This window comes from Neomonachus schauinslandi, chromosome 10 (assembly GCF_002201575.2).
Source record: "Neomonachus schauinslandi chromosome 10, ASM220157v2, whole genome shotgun sequence".
Classification (NCBI taxonomy): domain Eukaryota; kingdom Metazoa; phylum Chordata; class Mammalia; order Carnivora; family Phocidae; genus Neomonachus; species Neomonachus schauinslandi.
Window position 1 is genome coordinate 25,072,342 of NC_058412.1, and position 14,023 is coordinate 25,086,364.

The window sequence follows — 14,023 nt, forward strand, 5'->3', positions numbered from 1 at the left end:
AAACAGGATTGAAAGTTGGGATCGAAAATGTTTTAGAATATAACCTCTTAAAACATTTCAACTTCTGGCACCATGAAGTTTTAATTAAATGAATGTTCTTCTTCTGCTTCAAATGGATATAAATATTGTCGAACATGCAAAATGATGTAACACCCAGCTGAGCTCAAAAGAAAGAAAGGGAAACCTCCCAAGTTCCAGAAAAGAAGAATGTCCAGAGCGCAAGCTCCAAAAGAGCTCCTATCCCCATTGGTGAGACTCCTCCTACATGAGGGAGCCTCTTATCCTTGGTCTCTGAGTGACTGTGTAGAATGGACCCCCACCAGCATCCTCTGATGCCGACATAGGAATGAAGAAGCGAGTGAACCCCAAGCATAATAAAAGTTTCTCCATACCTAGGTAGCAGAATACCTTAAAATAAACTACCTTCACAGAAGAAAAGCAGGCAGTGAGCCAGAAGATATCTTGCCTGCAAAGGAATGGCTGTTGGACTGACATCAGAAAACTATGGTCCAAGGACTGGGAGAAAGAGCTGAGACCTACCATTCGGTGCCCAGAGAAGCCGTCATTTGGGGAGGAGGGGAAAATAAAGATGTTTTGACAAAAGACGGAGCTGACCATTCACAAACTCTGACTGGAAAACTGCTAACAGGTGTGTTTCTGAAAGAAGGAAATTGAACCCAGAAGGAAGGAGTGGGTTATAAAAGCAGAGATGAGAAAAACAAAGGTAAACATATGAGTATAACTAAACACAGGACTGCGCAAGCGTCACGCCACCGACGACTAATGGGAGTGTTCAAACCAGGTGAGACCATGGCGCCCAGGGATGGAGGCATGGTGGAAGGGAGAGATCAGAGTGAATACGTTCAAAGGCTCTTCCACTGTGTGGTGACAGCATGTAAATCTTAAATAAGCGCTGGCCTTGCTAAATACAGTGGGCAGGTGAAAAATGTACCAAAGACCTTTAAAAGAGTAGAAAGAAAATGCAGAACTGCCGAACTAGCAGAGAGAACAGGGAGGGAAGGGAAGAGAAAGCTTGACACCGATGGAAGACCATGAGAAAAAGAGAACATGGTCAGTAGAGAAACACCAAATGGTGTCGTTTGTAATCATGAAAGATTGGAAATAGCATGAACATCCCTTAGCAGAGGGATGAAAAAATACATTTTGACAAATACATTTAAGAAAACACAATGTAACCGATAAATGACTGAACCAGATCAAATGAGCCAAGATGGCTACATATCAAAAGGGTAATGTTGAGGGGTGCCTAGGTGGCTCAGTGGGTTAAGCCAGCTGACTCTTGATTTCAGCTCAGGTCATGATCTCAGGGTTGTGAGATCGAGCCCCGCATGGGGCTCGGTGCTGGACGTGGACTCTTCTTGAGATTCTCTCTCTCCCTTTCCCCTTACCCCTCCCCCCACACGAGCTCAAGCACACATGCACTCTTTCTTTTAAAAAAAGGGGGGTGAGGTAATGTTGAATAGAAACTCCAGTTGGAGAAAGTTATCCCCATATGATATCATGGACGTAGATTTTTTCAAAGGAAACTTTATATCAAAGAAAAATATACATATATGAAAGTGTACAAATCATAATGGACAGTTCGATGAGTTTTCACAAAGTGACAGGCCCTTGTACCCAGCACCCAGATTAAGAACTAGCACATTCCCAAGCATCCCAGAAAGATCCCTTCACTTTCCTTCAGGTACTATCCCCCTCCAAAGGTAACTACTGTCGTAACCCCGTAGGTTAGTTTTGCCTGGTTTTGAATGTATATACATGGGATCATACACACAAAAAGTTTGTGCTCACCTTCTGTCTCACCTCTTTCATTCCATATTATGTGTGTGAGCTACATCGTTGCTGAAGCATGAAGCTACACCTTATTCACTCTTGCGTGAGCTCGGGTTCCCCTGCATGAATATGCCACAGTTAATTTATGGACTCCATTAGTGATCTACCCTTGGGGTTTTTCAGTTTGGGACTGTACAAGCAGAGCTGCTGTGATCAATCTTGGACTTCTCCTTTGGTGCACATGTGCACGCATTTCCCTTGGGTATAGCTCAGCAATTGCTGGGTCAGTGGGTATGCGTGCTTTCTGCTTCCGCAGACTCCCAGTTCTCCAAAGTGGTTTTACCAATTTACTTCCCTAACATTATAGGAGAGCTCCAGTAACTCTACATCTTATTTACACTTGAGTTTTTAGTCTTTCAAATGTGAGCTATTCTGGTGGTTAATGGGTATGAATTTTAAAACACACTCACACACAAGCACTGTAACTTGCCCATGGATATATGTATATATACAGTAAAAATATAAAAACATGAATTGATAGACACCAATCTTAGGATACTGATTACCTCAAGGCAGGAGAGGAAAGCCTGAGGGTGGGAGATACATTGGAAAGTTTCAACTGTTCTTATAACATTAATTTTTAAACATAGGAAACAAATATGGACAAACATTTTTGGAACTAGATGGGAAGTATATATTTGTGATTTTTCTATGTATTACTTATGTTTGATATATACTATAATTAAAGAAAAAAGTTCTTAAAAGAAAAAAATAGACCATAAAGAAGCAAACAAATTCACAGTATATCTGGTTATAAAATTCAACACTTGAAACTTGACTAATAGACCAGATATTCCCCCATTCCCCTTCTGGGGAATATATATATATCTATACATATATATATAGATAGATAGATAGATATATATATGTATATATATGAATAGATACATATGAGATATATATGTATATCAGAGATAGAGATATCTGTAGATAGATGATAGATAGTTGATAGATATGATATATAGATCTATGTATAGATCTATATTTTGCAGGGAGGGTAATTCCTCATGCTGAGTGGATACCACTTGAGTGTCCATTTAGAAATAAGAACTTCTGGGTGTGCTCTTGCACTAGGAGGTTTCCATTCTACAAGTTTGGAATCTCTACAAGAGATTGTTGTCACACGCTTGCTACACAGAACTGAAGCTATAACATATAGAGACAACAGGTCAGTAGAAAGAACAAGTCAGGCTCGAATTCTGCCACCGCCATCTCTGGAGCCCTCAGTCACCTCCTTGATATCAAGGTGGTCGGATGGACTAGGGTTTCTCAACTTCAGCAATGTTGATATTTGGGGCCAAGTAATTCTCTGCTTCAGGGGGCTGCCCTGGGCATTGCAGGATGTTAGTGGCATCCTTGGACTCTACCCACCAGATGCCAGGAGTCACCACCCCCTCCCTAGTGGTGGCAACCAAAGAGGTCTCCAGACATTGCCAAATGTCCCCTGAGGGACAAATTGGCCCCACCTGAGGACCACCGAGCTGTTCCAGCTCTAAAATGTTTTGCTTTTGGTGTATACCACTGGAGCAGTGCCTGTCATTGTCTCAGAGCCCAGGCACATGGGAACATAGAAGGAACCAACAATGGCAAGGCACACAGCCCTGGTCGCTTTTGTGTGGGGCTCATCTGCTATCTGAGGAAAAGAGGAGGATTCAGTGGAACAGTAGAGGAAACTGATGATGCTTTGACCAGAGGACATTTTTGTGAGAATGGGGCAAGTGGCCCTGAGTAATGAAGGAGACTCGGGAGAGACTCAAGGTACTGTCAAGAGCAACCAAGCACACACACCTGATCTCATTAGACTGACTTTGAACTCCCAGTAAGTTGGGAATCCCCAGCCACACATTACCTTACAAGACAGTGAGGACTTCCAGCCATACAGTACCCAGAGGGCAGGGATACAAGAATGTAATGTGGTTTTAAATGATGCGAGTAGAAAACAGCCTACGACCTATCCTATGGTGGGTTCCCAAGAAGCCAGGATTTAGAAGAGATTGACTGCAGTGATTTGGGGAGGGGAGGGGGAGCTGCTCTCAGGACAGAGAGAATGAGCAGGGCAGGGGAAGGTGCAAAGCAACTCTGGGGGCTCAGCGGGAGTCTAGTTTCAGCCTTGTCCCCTAGACAGTCAGCAGCAGAAATCGTACCACCAGGACAGGTGGACAAATCTTGAGGCAAGGGCCCATTCTTCTGCACCTGCTGACAGTCAGTCGTTGTCTGTGAGCTGCGCTCAGGGGTGAGGGGTGCAGAGGGCTTCTAACCTTCTAACCTCCCTAGAGCTTCTGTTCTAGCTGCAGGCAATTCTCCAGATAACAGGCAGCAGATACGAGACATCAGCAGCCAACACTTAGAGAAACTGGTAACTCGCAGCCCAGTAGGAGGATTTCCAACAGTGTCTCCTGCAAGTACACAGTATAAACATGTTTGCCACCAAACTTACAACATTTTGTCCAGAGGCTGGGCACGTCTTGCAACAGCAACGGGTTGACTTTATGGAGCGGCCAAGTGGGGCCAAGTACGGTGCTGGACGCTTTCACAGTTGACCTCACTGAGTGTCAAAATACTGACAGCAGGTCTTGCCACTTTGCTTTTCTCAGCGAGGAGATTGAGGCTCAGAGGGTGAGTCACTGACCCAAGGGAAGAGAGCTCAGATGCTGCCGGAGCAGAGAAGAGGCTTCATGGGCAGCCCATGCTCCTTCCACTCTAACCCTGGGCTCAGCCCAGTGCCTGGCCATTAAGCAGCACAGGGAGCATGCTCTGAGCAATGAGAAGACCATGTGGGATTTCGGCAAATGAGGGCTGAGCTCCTCTCAAGCCAGTGTCCTCATCAGCTGAGGTCCGCACATCACCACCGGCTGGACCACAGCCCCATCACCCAGAGAGGTGGCAATCCCAGGCCCCAGGGGCAGGGTGGGAGTGAGCACTGGTGAGGAAGGCTATTGCCAGATTAGAGGGGAAAGTACAGTACAAAGATTTGAACAATTTGCTCAAGATCACAGAGCAACTAAGTGAGAGACCCAAGATGGGACCGTATCTGTGGAGGTCACAGCTAGTGCTCTTGACTGCACCACCACCTTCTTGCCCTGAGCCTCTGCTCCCTCATCGGTAAAATGGGTATGATTGTAACACACTGCATAGGTTTACTGCAAGAGTTCCATTAAACAGTAAAAGGTCAAGTGCCTTGCAAATTTCTTTAAGAATGTCAGTTGTCATTATCAGACAAGATTAAATGGCTGAGGTGACAGAAGTGAAGGACTGTCTCCTTCCAGCCTTTTGGTAAAGGCCTGGGGAGACGCCAGATGTGCTCTGCCCCCACTCTCATGGGTATCTCTTAGTTAGCCGTGGGGAGCTGAGAGCCAGCTCTCCTCCCCAGGCCAGTGTGCTGGGAAAGTCGCATCAGTGTGAAAAGCTGAGACATGCTAATCAATCATCTTTGTCATTTGTGCCAAAATATAATGACATGAAACGGTCTTACTTGGTTTAAGACCACAGCCATCTGGCAGCAGAGGAGGTGATTATCCATCCCCATTTCACAGATGGGAAGACTGAGGTTCCGAGCAGCTAAGCGAGTTGCCCAAGAGAGAAGAGGGAAGAGGAGAAGCAGAGGGTCTCGGCCCCCGGGTGTTACACTCAGCTCCTACATAACCCAGCGTGGGCCCAGGCAGGGAGCCTGCCACCGCCCCAGGGTAGGCCCTCAGTCCAGCCTAGGTGGGAAGCAAGGAACGGCAGTGCCCCACAAGGCTGTCATGCAGCAAGGAGGACCCCTGGACCACCTCATGGAGGAAGAACACAGGGAAATGCGTGGGCCAGTTCAGTATTTGTCAAAAGTTCAAAGGTTGAGACAACTGGCTGCACAGGGGAAGAGCCCTGGTCTCCACCCCAGGTAGGATGTGTGGGAGATGGGAAAGCAGGGGAGGGAGATATATGCTGCTCAGACTCTCAAAAATGTGCTCTGTGCTCCCTGATCTGAGCCAGGAGCCCATCAGGACAATGGGAGTGGCCCAGGCCCAGCCTCCTTATGCTCCCTACTCCCAACATCCAGGGGTCAAGTTCAGGAAAGGGACTCTTGGTCTCAGTGTCAGGCTGTCATCGAGGCACAGGCAAGAGCTCTGCTACCTTCCTCCCTGCAAAAGGTCTGTGTGTGGTGGGGCTGGGTGGGGCGAGGGGTGTTAGAGAGCGGCTGGGTGGATGTCCGGCTGGGTGGATGTCCGGCTGGGTGGATGTCCGGCTGGGTCAGAGGAGGCAGGCCATGAGGTGTGAGTATTTCCCATGGGCCACACTGGAGAAAGCTCACCTGAGGCCATTTTGAGTCCTGGGCATAAGACTGTCCCACCATCGTATTTACCCCAAAGACACAGATGTAGTGAAAAGAAGGGCCATATGCACCCCAATGTTCATAGCAGCAATGTCCACAATAGCCAAACTGTGGAAAGAGCCGAGATGCCCTTCAACAGATGAATGGATAAAGAAGATGTGGTCCATATATACAATGGAATATTACTCAGCCATCGGAAAGGATGAATACCCAACTTTGACATCAACATGGATGGGACTGGAGATTATGCTAAGTGAAATAAGTCAAGCAGAGAAAGTCAATTACCATATGGTTTCACTTATTTGTGGAACATAAGGAATAGCATGGAGGACATTAGGAGAAGGAAGGGAAAAATGAAGGGGGGGAAATCGGAGGGAGAGATGAACCATGAGAAACTATGGACTCTGAGAAACAAACTGAGGGTGTTAGAGGGGATGGGGGTGGGAGGATGGGTTAGCCCGGTGATGGGTATTAAGGAGGGCACGTACTGCATGGAGCACTGGGTGTTATATGAAAACAATGGATCATGGATCACCACATCAAAAACCAATGATGTATTGTATGGTGACTAACATAACATAATAAAATTAAAAAAAAAAAAAAAGACTGTTCCACTGTCTCCAGGCAGTCCTCCTAGGTGACACCCAGTGGGGCCACACTGGAGGATGTGCGGCTCGCTCAAGCTCCCTCCCCGTCTCTCTCCTGCTGCCTCCAGCTGATTCAACTGCAGCTTCTCAAGCAACTGTCATGGTTCGGGTCTTTGAGTGGTCCCTTTGAAGTTGCCCCTCCAACGGCCTGGTCGGGGAGACCTTCCCCCCTAGAATACATTCTCATTCTCTCTCTCTCCTCTTTGGCAGAGAGGATGTACAGCTTGCTATCTTCAGAGAAATCCTCTCTCCAATCTCTCAAACTCCACTTGAACCCTTTATTTCCTTGAGGTAGGGGATGAGCTACAGGGGGCACAATCAGTTTCCGCCCCTGCAAGTCTTGCATAGACGTCTTTGCATCTCACTCTGGAACGAAGGGATGTTTTCCACTAACTGTTTTGTTCCTGTCGGTGGGGCTTAAGAAAGAAGCCCGTTTTAGGATCCTGCCCTAGGACTTGAAGCAACAGTAAGGCACATGCCTCCTTTGCCACAGTGTTTCTCTCAGGCCCCAAGATCTCTGTATCTTCTTCCCAACCAGCATTAAGTAGATTTCCATCAGATCCCCCAGCAATCTGACCCAACTGCATAAGAGAAGGCTCACTATGATTTAAAGAGTCTGGACCTGCAGTCAGGCATCCTTGTCTTAAGCCTGCCCCTCTCACTGAAGGGCTGTGGGACCCTAAACAAGTCAGTTACCCTCTCTGCTCTGAAACAAAGAGCTTGAGCTTGATGGTCCCCATGCTCCAGAAAGCTAAGTCGGTCTGGGGAAATGTGCAGGGCCGGGGCTGGGCCAGTTCAAGGGCAAAGCCTGACATCTCCACTCCCATCCGTGGGCTGCTTTGTTCCAGGTGACAAGATTGTCACAAGATCTGTCTCCCGCCTTAGGGGCATGTACTCCTGCAGTTCAGGATAGAGACAGAACAAAGGGGCAGGCCCCGTGCCTGGGGCCCCAGGGCTATGTCAAGCCTCTGCCAAGGAAGCCGCATGTTCCAAATAGCCTTATCCCAGGATCTAAAATAGTCAGCCAGTGGTTTCCAGGCTCCCCCTCAACTAAAGATAAAAATATCATGGGCTCGGGGATGTTCCCAGTCATCAGTCAATAAGCTAGGACTATTTCTGTCCTCATCCTTTGCCTGGGGCTTCTCCTACGCCCTCCATCCATCCTGTCCTTCCCGTCCTGGCCTTTCAGTCACCCCAGCTCTGAGTAGGGTGTCATTCCTCAGCTGCCTTCAGACAACAGCTCGGCAGCCTGGCCACGCCGACGTTTGAACCCAACACTGCCTACAGGCGAAAAGATAGCATTCAGGTGCCTCCCATAGCCTCTGGGAGGCTGCCTAGCCCGAGTCCACTCTGTCAGGCTGATCAGCTCCAGGTCTACACCAGCTTCCTGGCTGCGTGGCCCGTGGGGGCTCTCCGGGAGTAAACACCACCGGCTGAGGAAGTCCTCTGTGTAGCTGTGGGTCGGGCTTCTTCATGCGGCTGCAGAGATTAAATGAACACCTCTTAGGGCCACGGGGCGGATCAAATGACAACCCTGTAGGTAAAGCACTAAATGTGGCACCTGGCAAGTTACAGACAGAAAAGAAGACTCGCCTTCCCCCTTCCCCCAAGTAGCCGTTCATCAAGAGCTCAGGCTGCCATGGCTGACCCACATCGTCTGAGGGCTCTTTTGAGATCTTGTCATCCTGAAACCCTAAGTCAGCTTTAAGTCCAGGTAGTGGAGAGGCCTTTGAAGACACTCCGTCTACACGGAGAGCCTCGGTCAGTTTCCTGGTAACTAACCCCAGATGCAGCGGGGCTGGGCCCGCTGAGGCTTTGGTTTCATGTCCGGTCTTCCATCGCCCTCTGCAGGTCGCAGTGGGATACTGCAGGCAGTGTTGGCCGCATTCCTTGTGCAATACCAGGAAGACCAAGCACCCTCCCCTTACAGACTTCAGACAGTTTTGTGTTTTTTTAAGATTTTATTTATTTTATTTTGACAGAGAGAGAGAGAAAGCACAAGCAGGGGGCAGAGGGAGAAGCAGGCTTCCCCGTAGAGCAAGGAGCCTGATGTGGGACTCGATCCCAGAACTCTGGGATCATGACCTGAGCCCAAGGCAGATGCTCAACTGACTGACTCCAGACAGTTCACAGATTAAGATGGCAGGGTGAGGCCAGGTGTCTGAGAGAACAGCCCCTCAGCATAACACAGTGATGTACAGCTCACAAAGCACCTGCTTGTTGGATTTTCACAACCATTCTGCCTTGCCTCTGTTCCTAAGCTCAGAAGAAAATTCAGTCATTGTTTAGTCCTTGCAGGCTCACTAATGACAGCACACATCTCAGTCTTAGGCTAGTGTCCTAATGTCCTAGAACATTCCAGAAAGTCAATGAAATGGACATGCATGGATCTCCATGTAAATATCAGTTCAATCTCTAATGTTCTTTACTCTTACTGTGCTGTAAAAGAGCTGGCTTATCCAGAATACTCTGAGGAAGGGAATTTTGTAAGAAAGTGTGTGGGGCACCTGGGTGGCTAAGTCGCGATGAATCACCTGTTGCAGCAACTAGATGGATGTTTGCTCCTCTCCTGTTCTCTTTACCAACCTCAGGAACTTGGGAGAATCAAAGCAGGATTCATTAAGCCCAGAAAGCACATCACAGTAAGGAAGCCAAGTTTCTGATAGCTGCAGATCCCTTATATAACTGGAGTTTTCAGGTCATATATTTATAGACTTTTGGAGCTGGAGAAGGCCTTAGAGATTATTCCAGTCTAATCCTTTCATTCTGCAGTAAAATGAAGCACAGAAAAAGAAATGACAGACCAAGGTCACACAGATACACAGCTGGGATGAGAACCCAGGCTCCTTGACTGTTATTCCTCTGGCTGATCTTGATTTTGGTAGCATGACTTCTAGATGGAAATTACTCTGGCTTCCATTGAAGATTTTCAACCTGATTTTTTTTTTTTTTTTTTAACATACAAAGGGGAAGAGAAAGAAACCTAGCATGATGTAGGTGCTCAATAACTGGGTTGGTTGGCTTTTGATGGTATAGAATAATTTACTTTCTGCCACTTAACAAGATCAGATTCAATTAACCTTGAATTTGTTTCATTGTTCATTTTCTTCAATGACCCAAAGGTGGTTAGAGGTTTGAATCTCACCCCACTGTCCCACTGCAAATTGGAGTATGGATCTGAGGTTATAATATGATGTTCATTGGTTTGAAGGGGAGGCTTTCTGAGGATGGCACGTGGATTTAGAATTTAAGCTTCCGGAGGTTTGTGGGCATCCTCCTTGAAGGACAGACACTGTCAGCACCTGAGGTTATACAGCCTGTGAGTTAGGATTATGGCACAAATACTTCTTAAACCTATTTTAAATGCATGATTAAAACAGACATAAAAAGATTCTAATTGCATATTAGTTACATTAGTTACAGTTCTGAATTGGCTTATCATTAAGTTTGCAAAGCAGATTTTTGATCAACATCTTCCAGTGCATTCAGTGTTCTTCCAAACACCATCCTGATGAATCAAGCATCATCATCCCATGACTTGTACAGGCTCATGTTCTGCAGGGAATGTCCCATGCTCCATGGAAGCTCCAGTGTCGCATAAGAAGGCTCTGCTTGGGGCCTTCTCTTCAGACCCTCACAGACCAGGGCTTACAGTTTTCTGGTACACCGGTGACACACTAGGAAGGAATGGCAGAGAACTCATTGCCAGGGTCTTCCCATAGCACAGGACGTGTGACCCCCTCTGATGCACATGCCACCTCCAACCACTGCCAACCCCCATTCCAAGACCAAACACCCCTCTGTAGTCCCAGCTGTTGGAAGTGCCCCCAGGGCAGGACCCCTTAATTTCCTAGCCATTCATTTATTTTTGCTAAGCACTTTCCATGTGGAAATCTTTGCTTTAGGTCTGGGGACCCAGAGGGGCTCATTAAATCAGTGAGTTCTGCATCGGACTGTTTGCAAGGAGCTAACTTGCAACCTGTGTAAGCTTACAGGGAGCCACGCAGCACCTCACCTCCCAGGGAACGGAGTTTGGGGAACTGTCAGCATCGTGGCCATGGTGGGAAGGTTCTGGGCTGTGGGAAGGTTGCTGCAGAGCTGTGGGCATTCCTCACTGCCTGGAAGCTCCACACATAATCTGGTGGTTCTTACCCCATAGCTGAAGCTACTGGCAGAGGAGGGTGGCCTACCTGGGGTCCCGTCGGCCTCCCTCACCCTCAGTGCTGAGGCCTGGGATGGCAGGTCTGCCTGCTCTGGAGACTCTCCTGGACCCTCCCCATCCCTGGAACACTTTGGGTCCATGAGTACCCATTTCACATCTAAACCCAAACCCCAAAAGGCCTATCAAATCTGCTATCAAACGCCCGGGAGGAAATCCAACTTGGGTTGGCAGGAAGAGCCGGGTCCTGCTAAGTCAGCAGAGACAGCTGCGGCAAAGGCAGCCAGAGAGTCCTGTGTGTGCGGCGCCCACTTCAGCTCAGCTCAGGGGCAATGGCGAGGAAACTGTCCTGCACGGTCTTCTTTTGCCAGGCATTGCCCACTACAAGTACCTTCTAGGGACTTCCCAAAATGATTCCAATGGCCACAGAACTCCTGCTACATTCTGCTACGTACACTGACATAGTAACCAATCGCCCTGTAACACGATCACCTGGTTTCCTGCAAGACCGCCAAGTCTTCCCGGGCACCCACATGTGCCCGCCTCAGCCTGGCCCACAGCCAACCACAGAACAAATGTGCTGCCTCCAGTTCATTCATTAACTCCCCTTTTTGTCTCTGGCTCCATAGTACGCACACAGTGGCCTTCACAAAGAAGGGTCTCAGGAGTGCCAGGGATGGACACGAGAGATTAGGCTCTTGGGGACCTTTATCCATCACCCTCGTCTTCATGGGAAACAATGAAATCGTGGGTGATAGCTGTGTACCAAAGAGCCTCTTCCCTCAGAGAAGGCCCAGCTGCAAGCGGCAGCTTTAAGGAGATTTCTTGCTGTTTTCCAGCAAGTTCGAGGGGGTGCCTCAATGGCAGAAGGAAGGCAACATGGACCCAAGGCTGCCCAGTGGAGAGAGAGAGCCTGGCATCCCACTGTCCTCTCTGTAGTGCTCAGGCCTCTGCCCCAGCCTCCCCCAGACTGAGTGGGTGCTCCAGGGGCCTCATACCAGGGTGGTGAACCTGTCCACACAGGCGTTGCGGATCTTCTCTGGGGTGGCGGGGCTGTCGAGCCGGAAAAGCTTCTCCATCTTACAATCTGCGTTCTTAGTTCGAGCTGCACGGATGGCGTCTTTGATGGCAAAGAAGATAGAAGCTGCCAGGAAGAGGGGCGGCTCCCCGACGCCCTGGGCACACAGAGCGCAGGACAGGGAATCAGGCAACGGGACCCCAGCCTCCACACCCGGAGGGCTGGTGACGCCGGGAACCCCAGCCAGCACCAGCAGGCTGCACCCAGTAAGGCAGGGAGGATGGTCAAAATTCCTCAGGGGCAGAGAACAAGCAACCCTAGTAAATGATTCAACCTCATTGGCATATTTCTTTTAACTCTCACTATGTGATTTTCTCTGATGCCATCATGCAAACAAAATGCCATCATGCAAATAAAATGTACCATTAAAAGTTGTGTTAAATACTTATATTTTATGGACAAAAATGTCTGACAAGAATTTTGACCCTTTCCTCACAGTTATGAGGCTAGGGGCCTCATCTACCTGCGACTCTGCCCACATTTGCAGGCACCATCATCATATTTACAGGCAACAGCATCGTCCAGAATATAGGCATCATGACCAACAGGAATTGAACATCTCCTAGCAGAGGCTGTTTTGTCCCCGGAAGCTCAGAAACTTCCCACAGAGACACGGTCACTCTGCTTCCCCCACCCTCGAAGGACAGATAACTGCTTCCCACATCAGGCACCAAGCCTCAGAAACTGCCTGTATCAAAATCACTAGGGACACTGGTTAAAAACGCACATTCCAGGGCCCTACTCCTTCTACTACTGAATCAAAATTTCTAGGGATGGGCCCCACAGAGCTGCATTTTTATCACGCGTCCGCAGTGATCCTGATGCGTGCCACGGCGTGAAAGTCGATGGCAAGGATCAGAGTGTCCAGCCCCAAGCACAGTAAGTAAACCATGAGATGAGCAAATGGGTGTGTTTCACTGGTTACAAGTGATCATCTGTCTTCCTTCTTAGATCCAGGACTATATCAATCAGCTTATTTGATTTTCAACCATTTTTTCATCCTTACTGGGGACAGCAAGGAAATAGAGGATGGCTACAATCCTTCAGGCATGCAGATCAAGTTTAAGGTCAGATGCCAGCCACTGAAGGGGGTAACGGGTTTGCGCGGAGGTGTTGCCCGATCTGCAATGGACAGGCTATTCTTGTGGGATAACTGGGAAGGGTGTGTATCTGCGGGATCATCTTTAGGACCAAGCATCAAGATGCACACCTGAGACATGGGTGGAGGTCAGGCCTTGACCTACAGGACTGGATTAAGGAATCCCTCTGAGTGCACGCAAAGGAGCTAGCTTTGACCACACAGAGGTGGTGTCATTCCAGTTGTTTTCTCAGGCAGGGACTGCCCACCCCCCTGCCATCCTCACCAAAACTAGTGTCAAGCCCTCTTGTCCTTCCACACGAGCCGCCTGCAGACCCACAGGGTGGGTGGCTGGAGCCCCTCCTTCCCACCCGGAGCCTCCCACGGTGCAGACCAGAAGGCAGCACAGACCCAGGGCAACAGTACCTTGGACGCATAAATGGCCTTCTTGTTGGGGCAGTCACGGAGCAGGGACACCCTGAACTCAATGGGGATGCTGCCAAATGCGGGGATCTTATAGGTGCTGGGGCCACGGGTGTGCAGGCTTCCCTCTGGGGAGTAGTGCAGCTCTTCCAGGGTGAAGAGGCCAAGGCCCTGCACAAAGGCCCCTTCCACCTGCAAGGCAGACAGAGACCATGGTCACTCTGCTTCCCCCCAAGGACAGATACTGCTTCCCACATCAGGCACGAAGCCTCACCTGGAGTGGGCCTGGAAAGAAGCTGAAAACAGCCCTCCACAGCCTACCTGGCTCCTGCCCATCCAGCTGGGCCTTTGCCAGGCATTGAGGTAGGCCGGGCAAAGGCATTAACACTGAAGGTTAGTTTTAGAATTGGGCAGCAATTCCAGAAGGGCCACACCGTGGAAGGCATAATTTTTCACTAAAATCTGCTGCAGG

The 14,023-nt window shown here is 48.9% G+C and overlaps 1 protein-coding gene across 1 annotated transcript in view; it reads right to left on the reverse strand.

The window, feature by feature from the left end:
* Positions 1-9,689: 9,689 nt before the first annotated feature.
* Positions 9,690-14,023, reverse strand: part of XDH (xanthine dehydrogenase) — a 57,710-nt gene continuing 53,376 nt past the window's right edge. The window contains exons 34-36 of the mRNA XM_021697708.2: positions 13,555-13,743; positions 11,971-12,147; positions 9,690-10,490 (exon numbers count right to left, since the gene is read on the reverse strand). Coding sequence (XP_021553383.1) covers positions 10,440-10,490; positions 11,971-12,147; positions 13,555-13,743 — 417 coding nt within the window. The 3' untranslated portion in view covers positions 9,690-10,439. The remainder of the gene's footprint in view (positions 10,491-11,970; positions 12,148-13,554; positions 13,744-14,023) is intronic.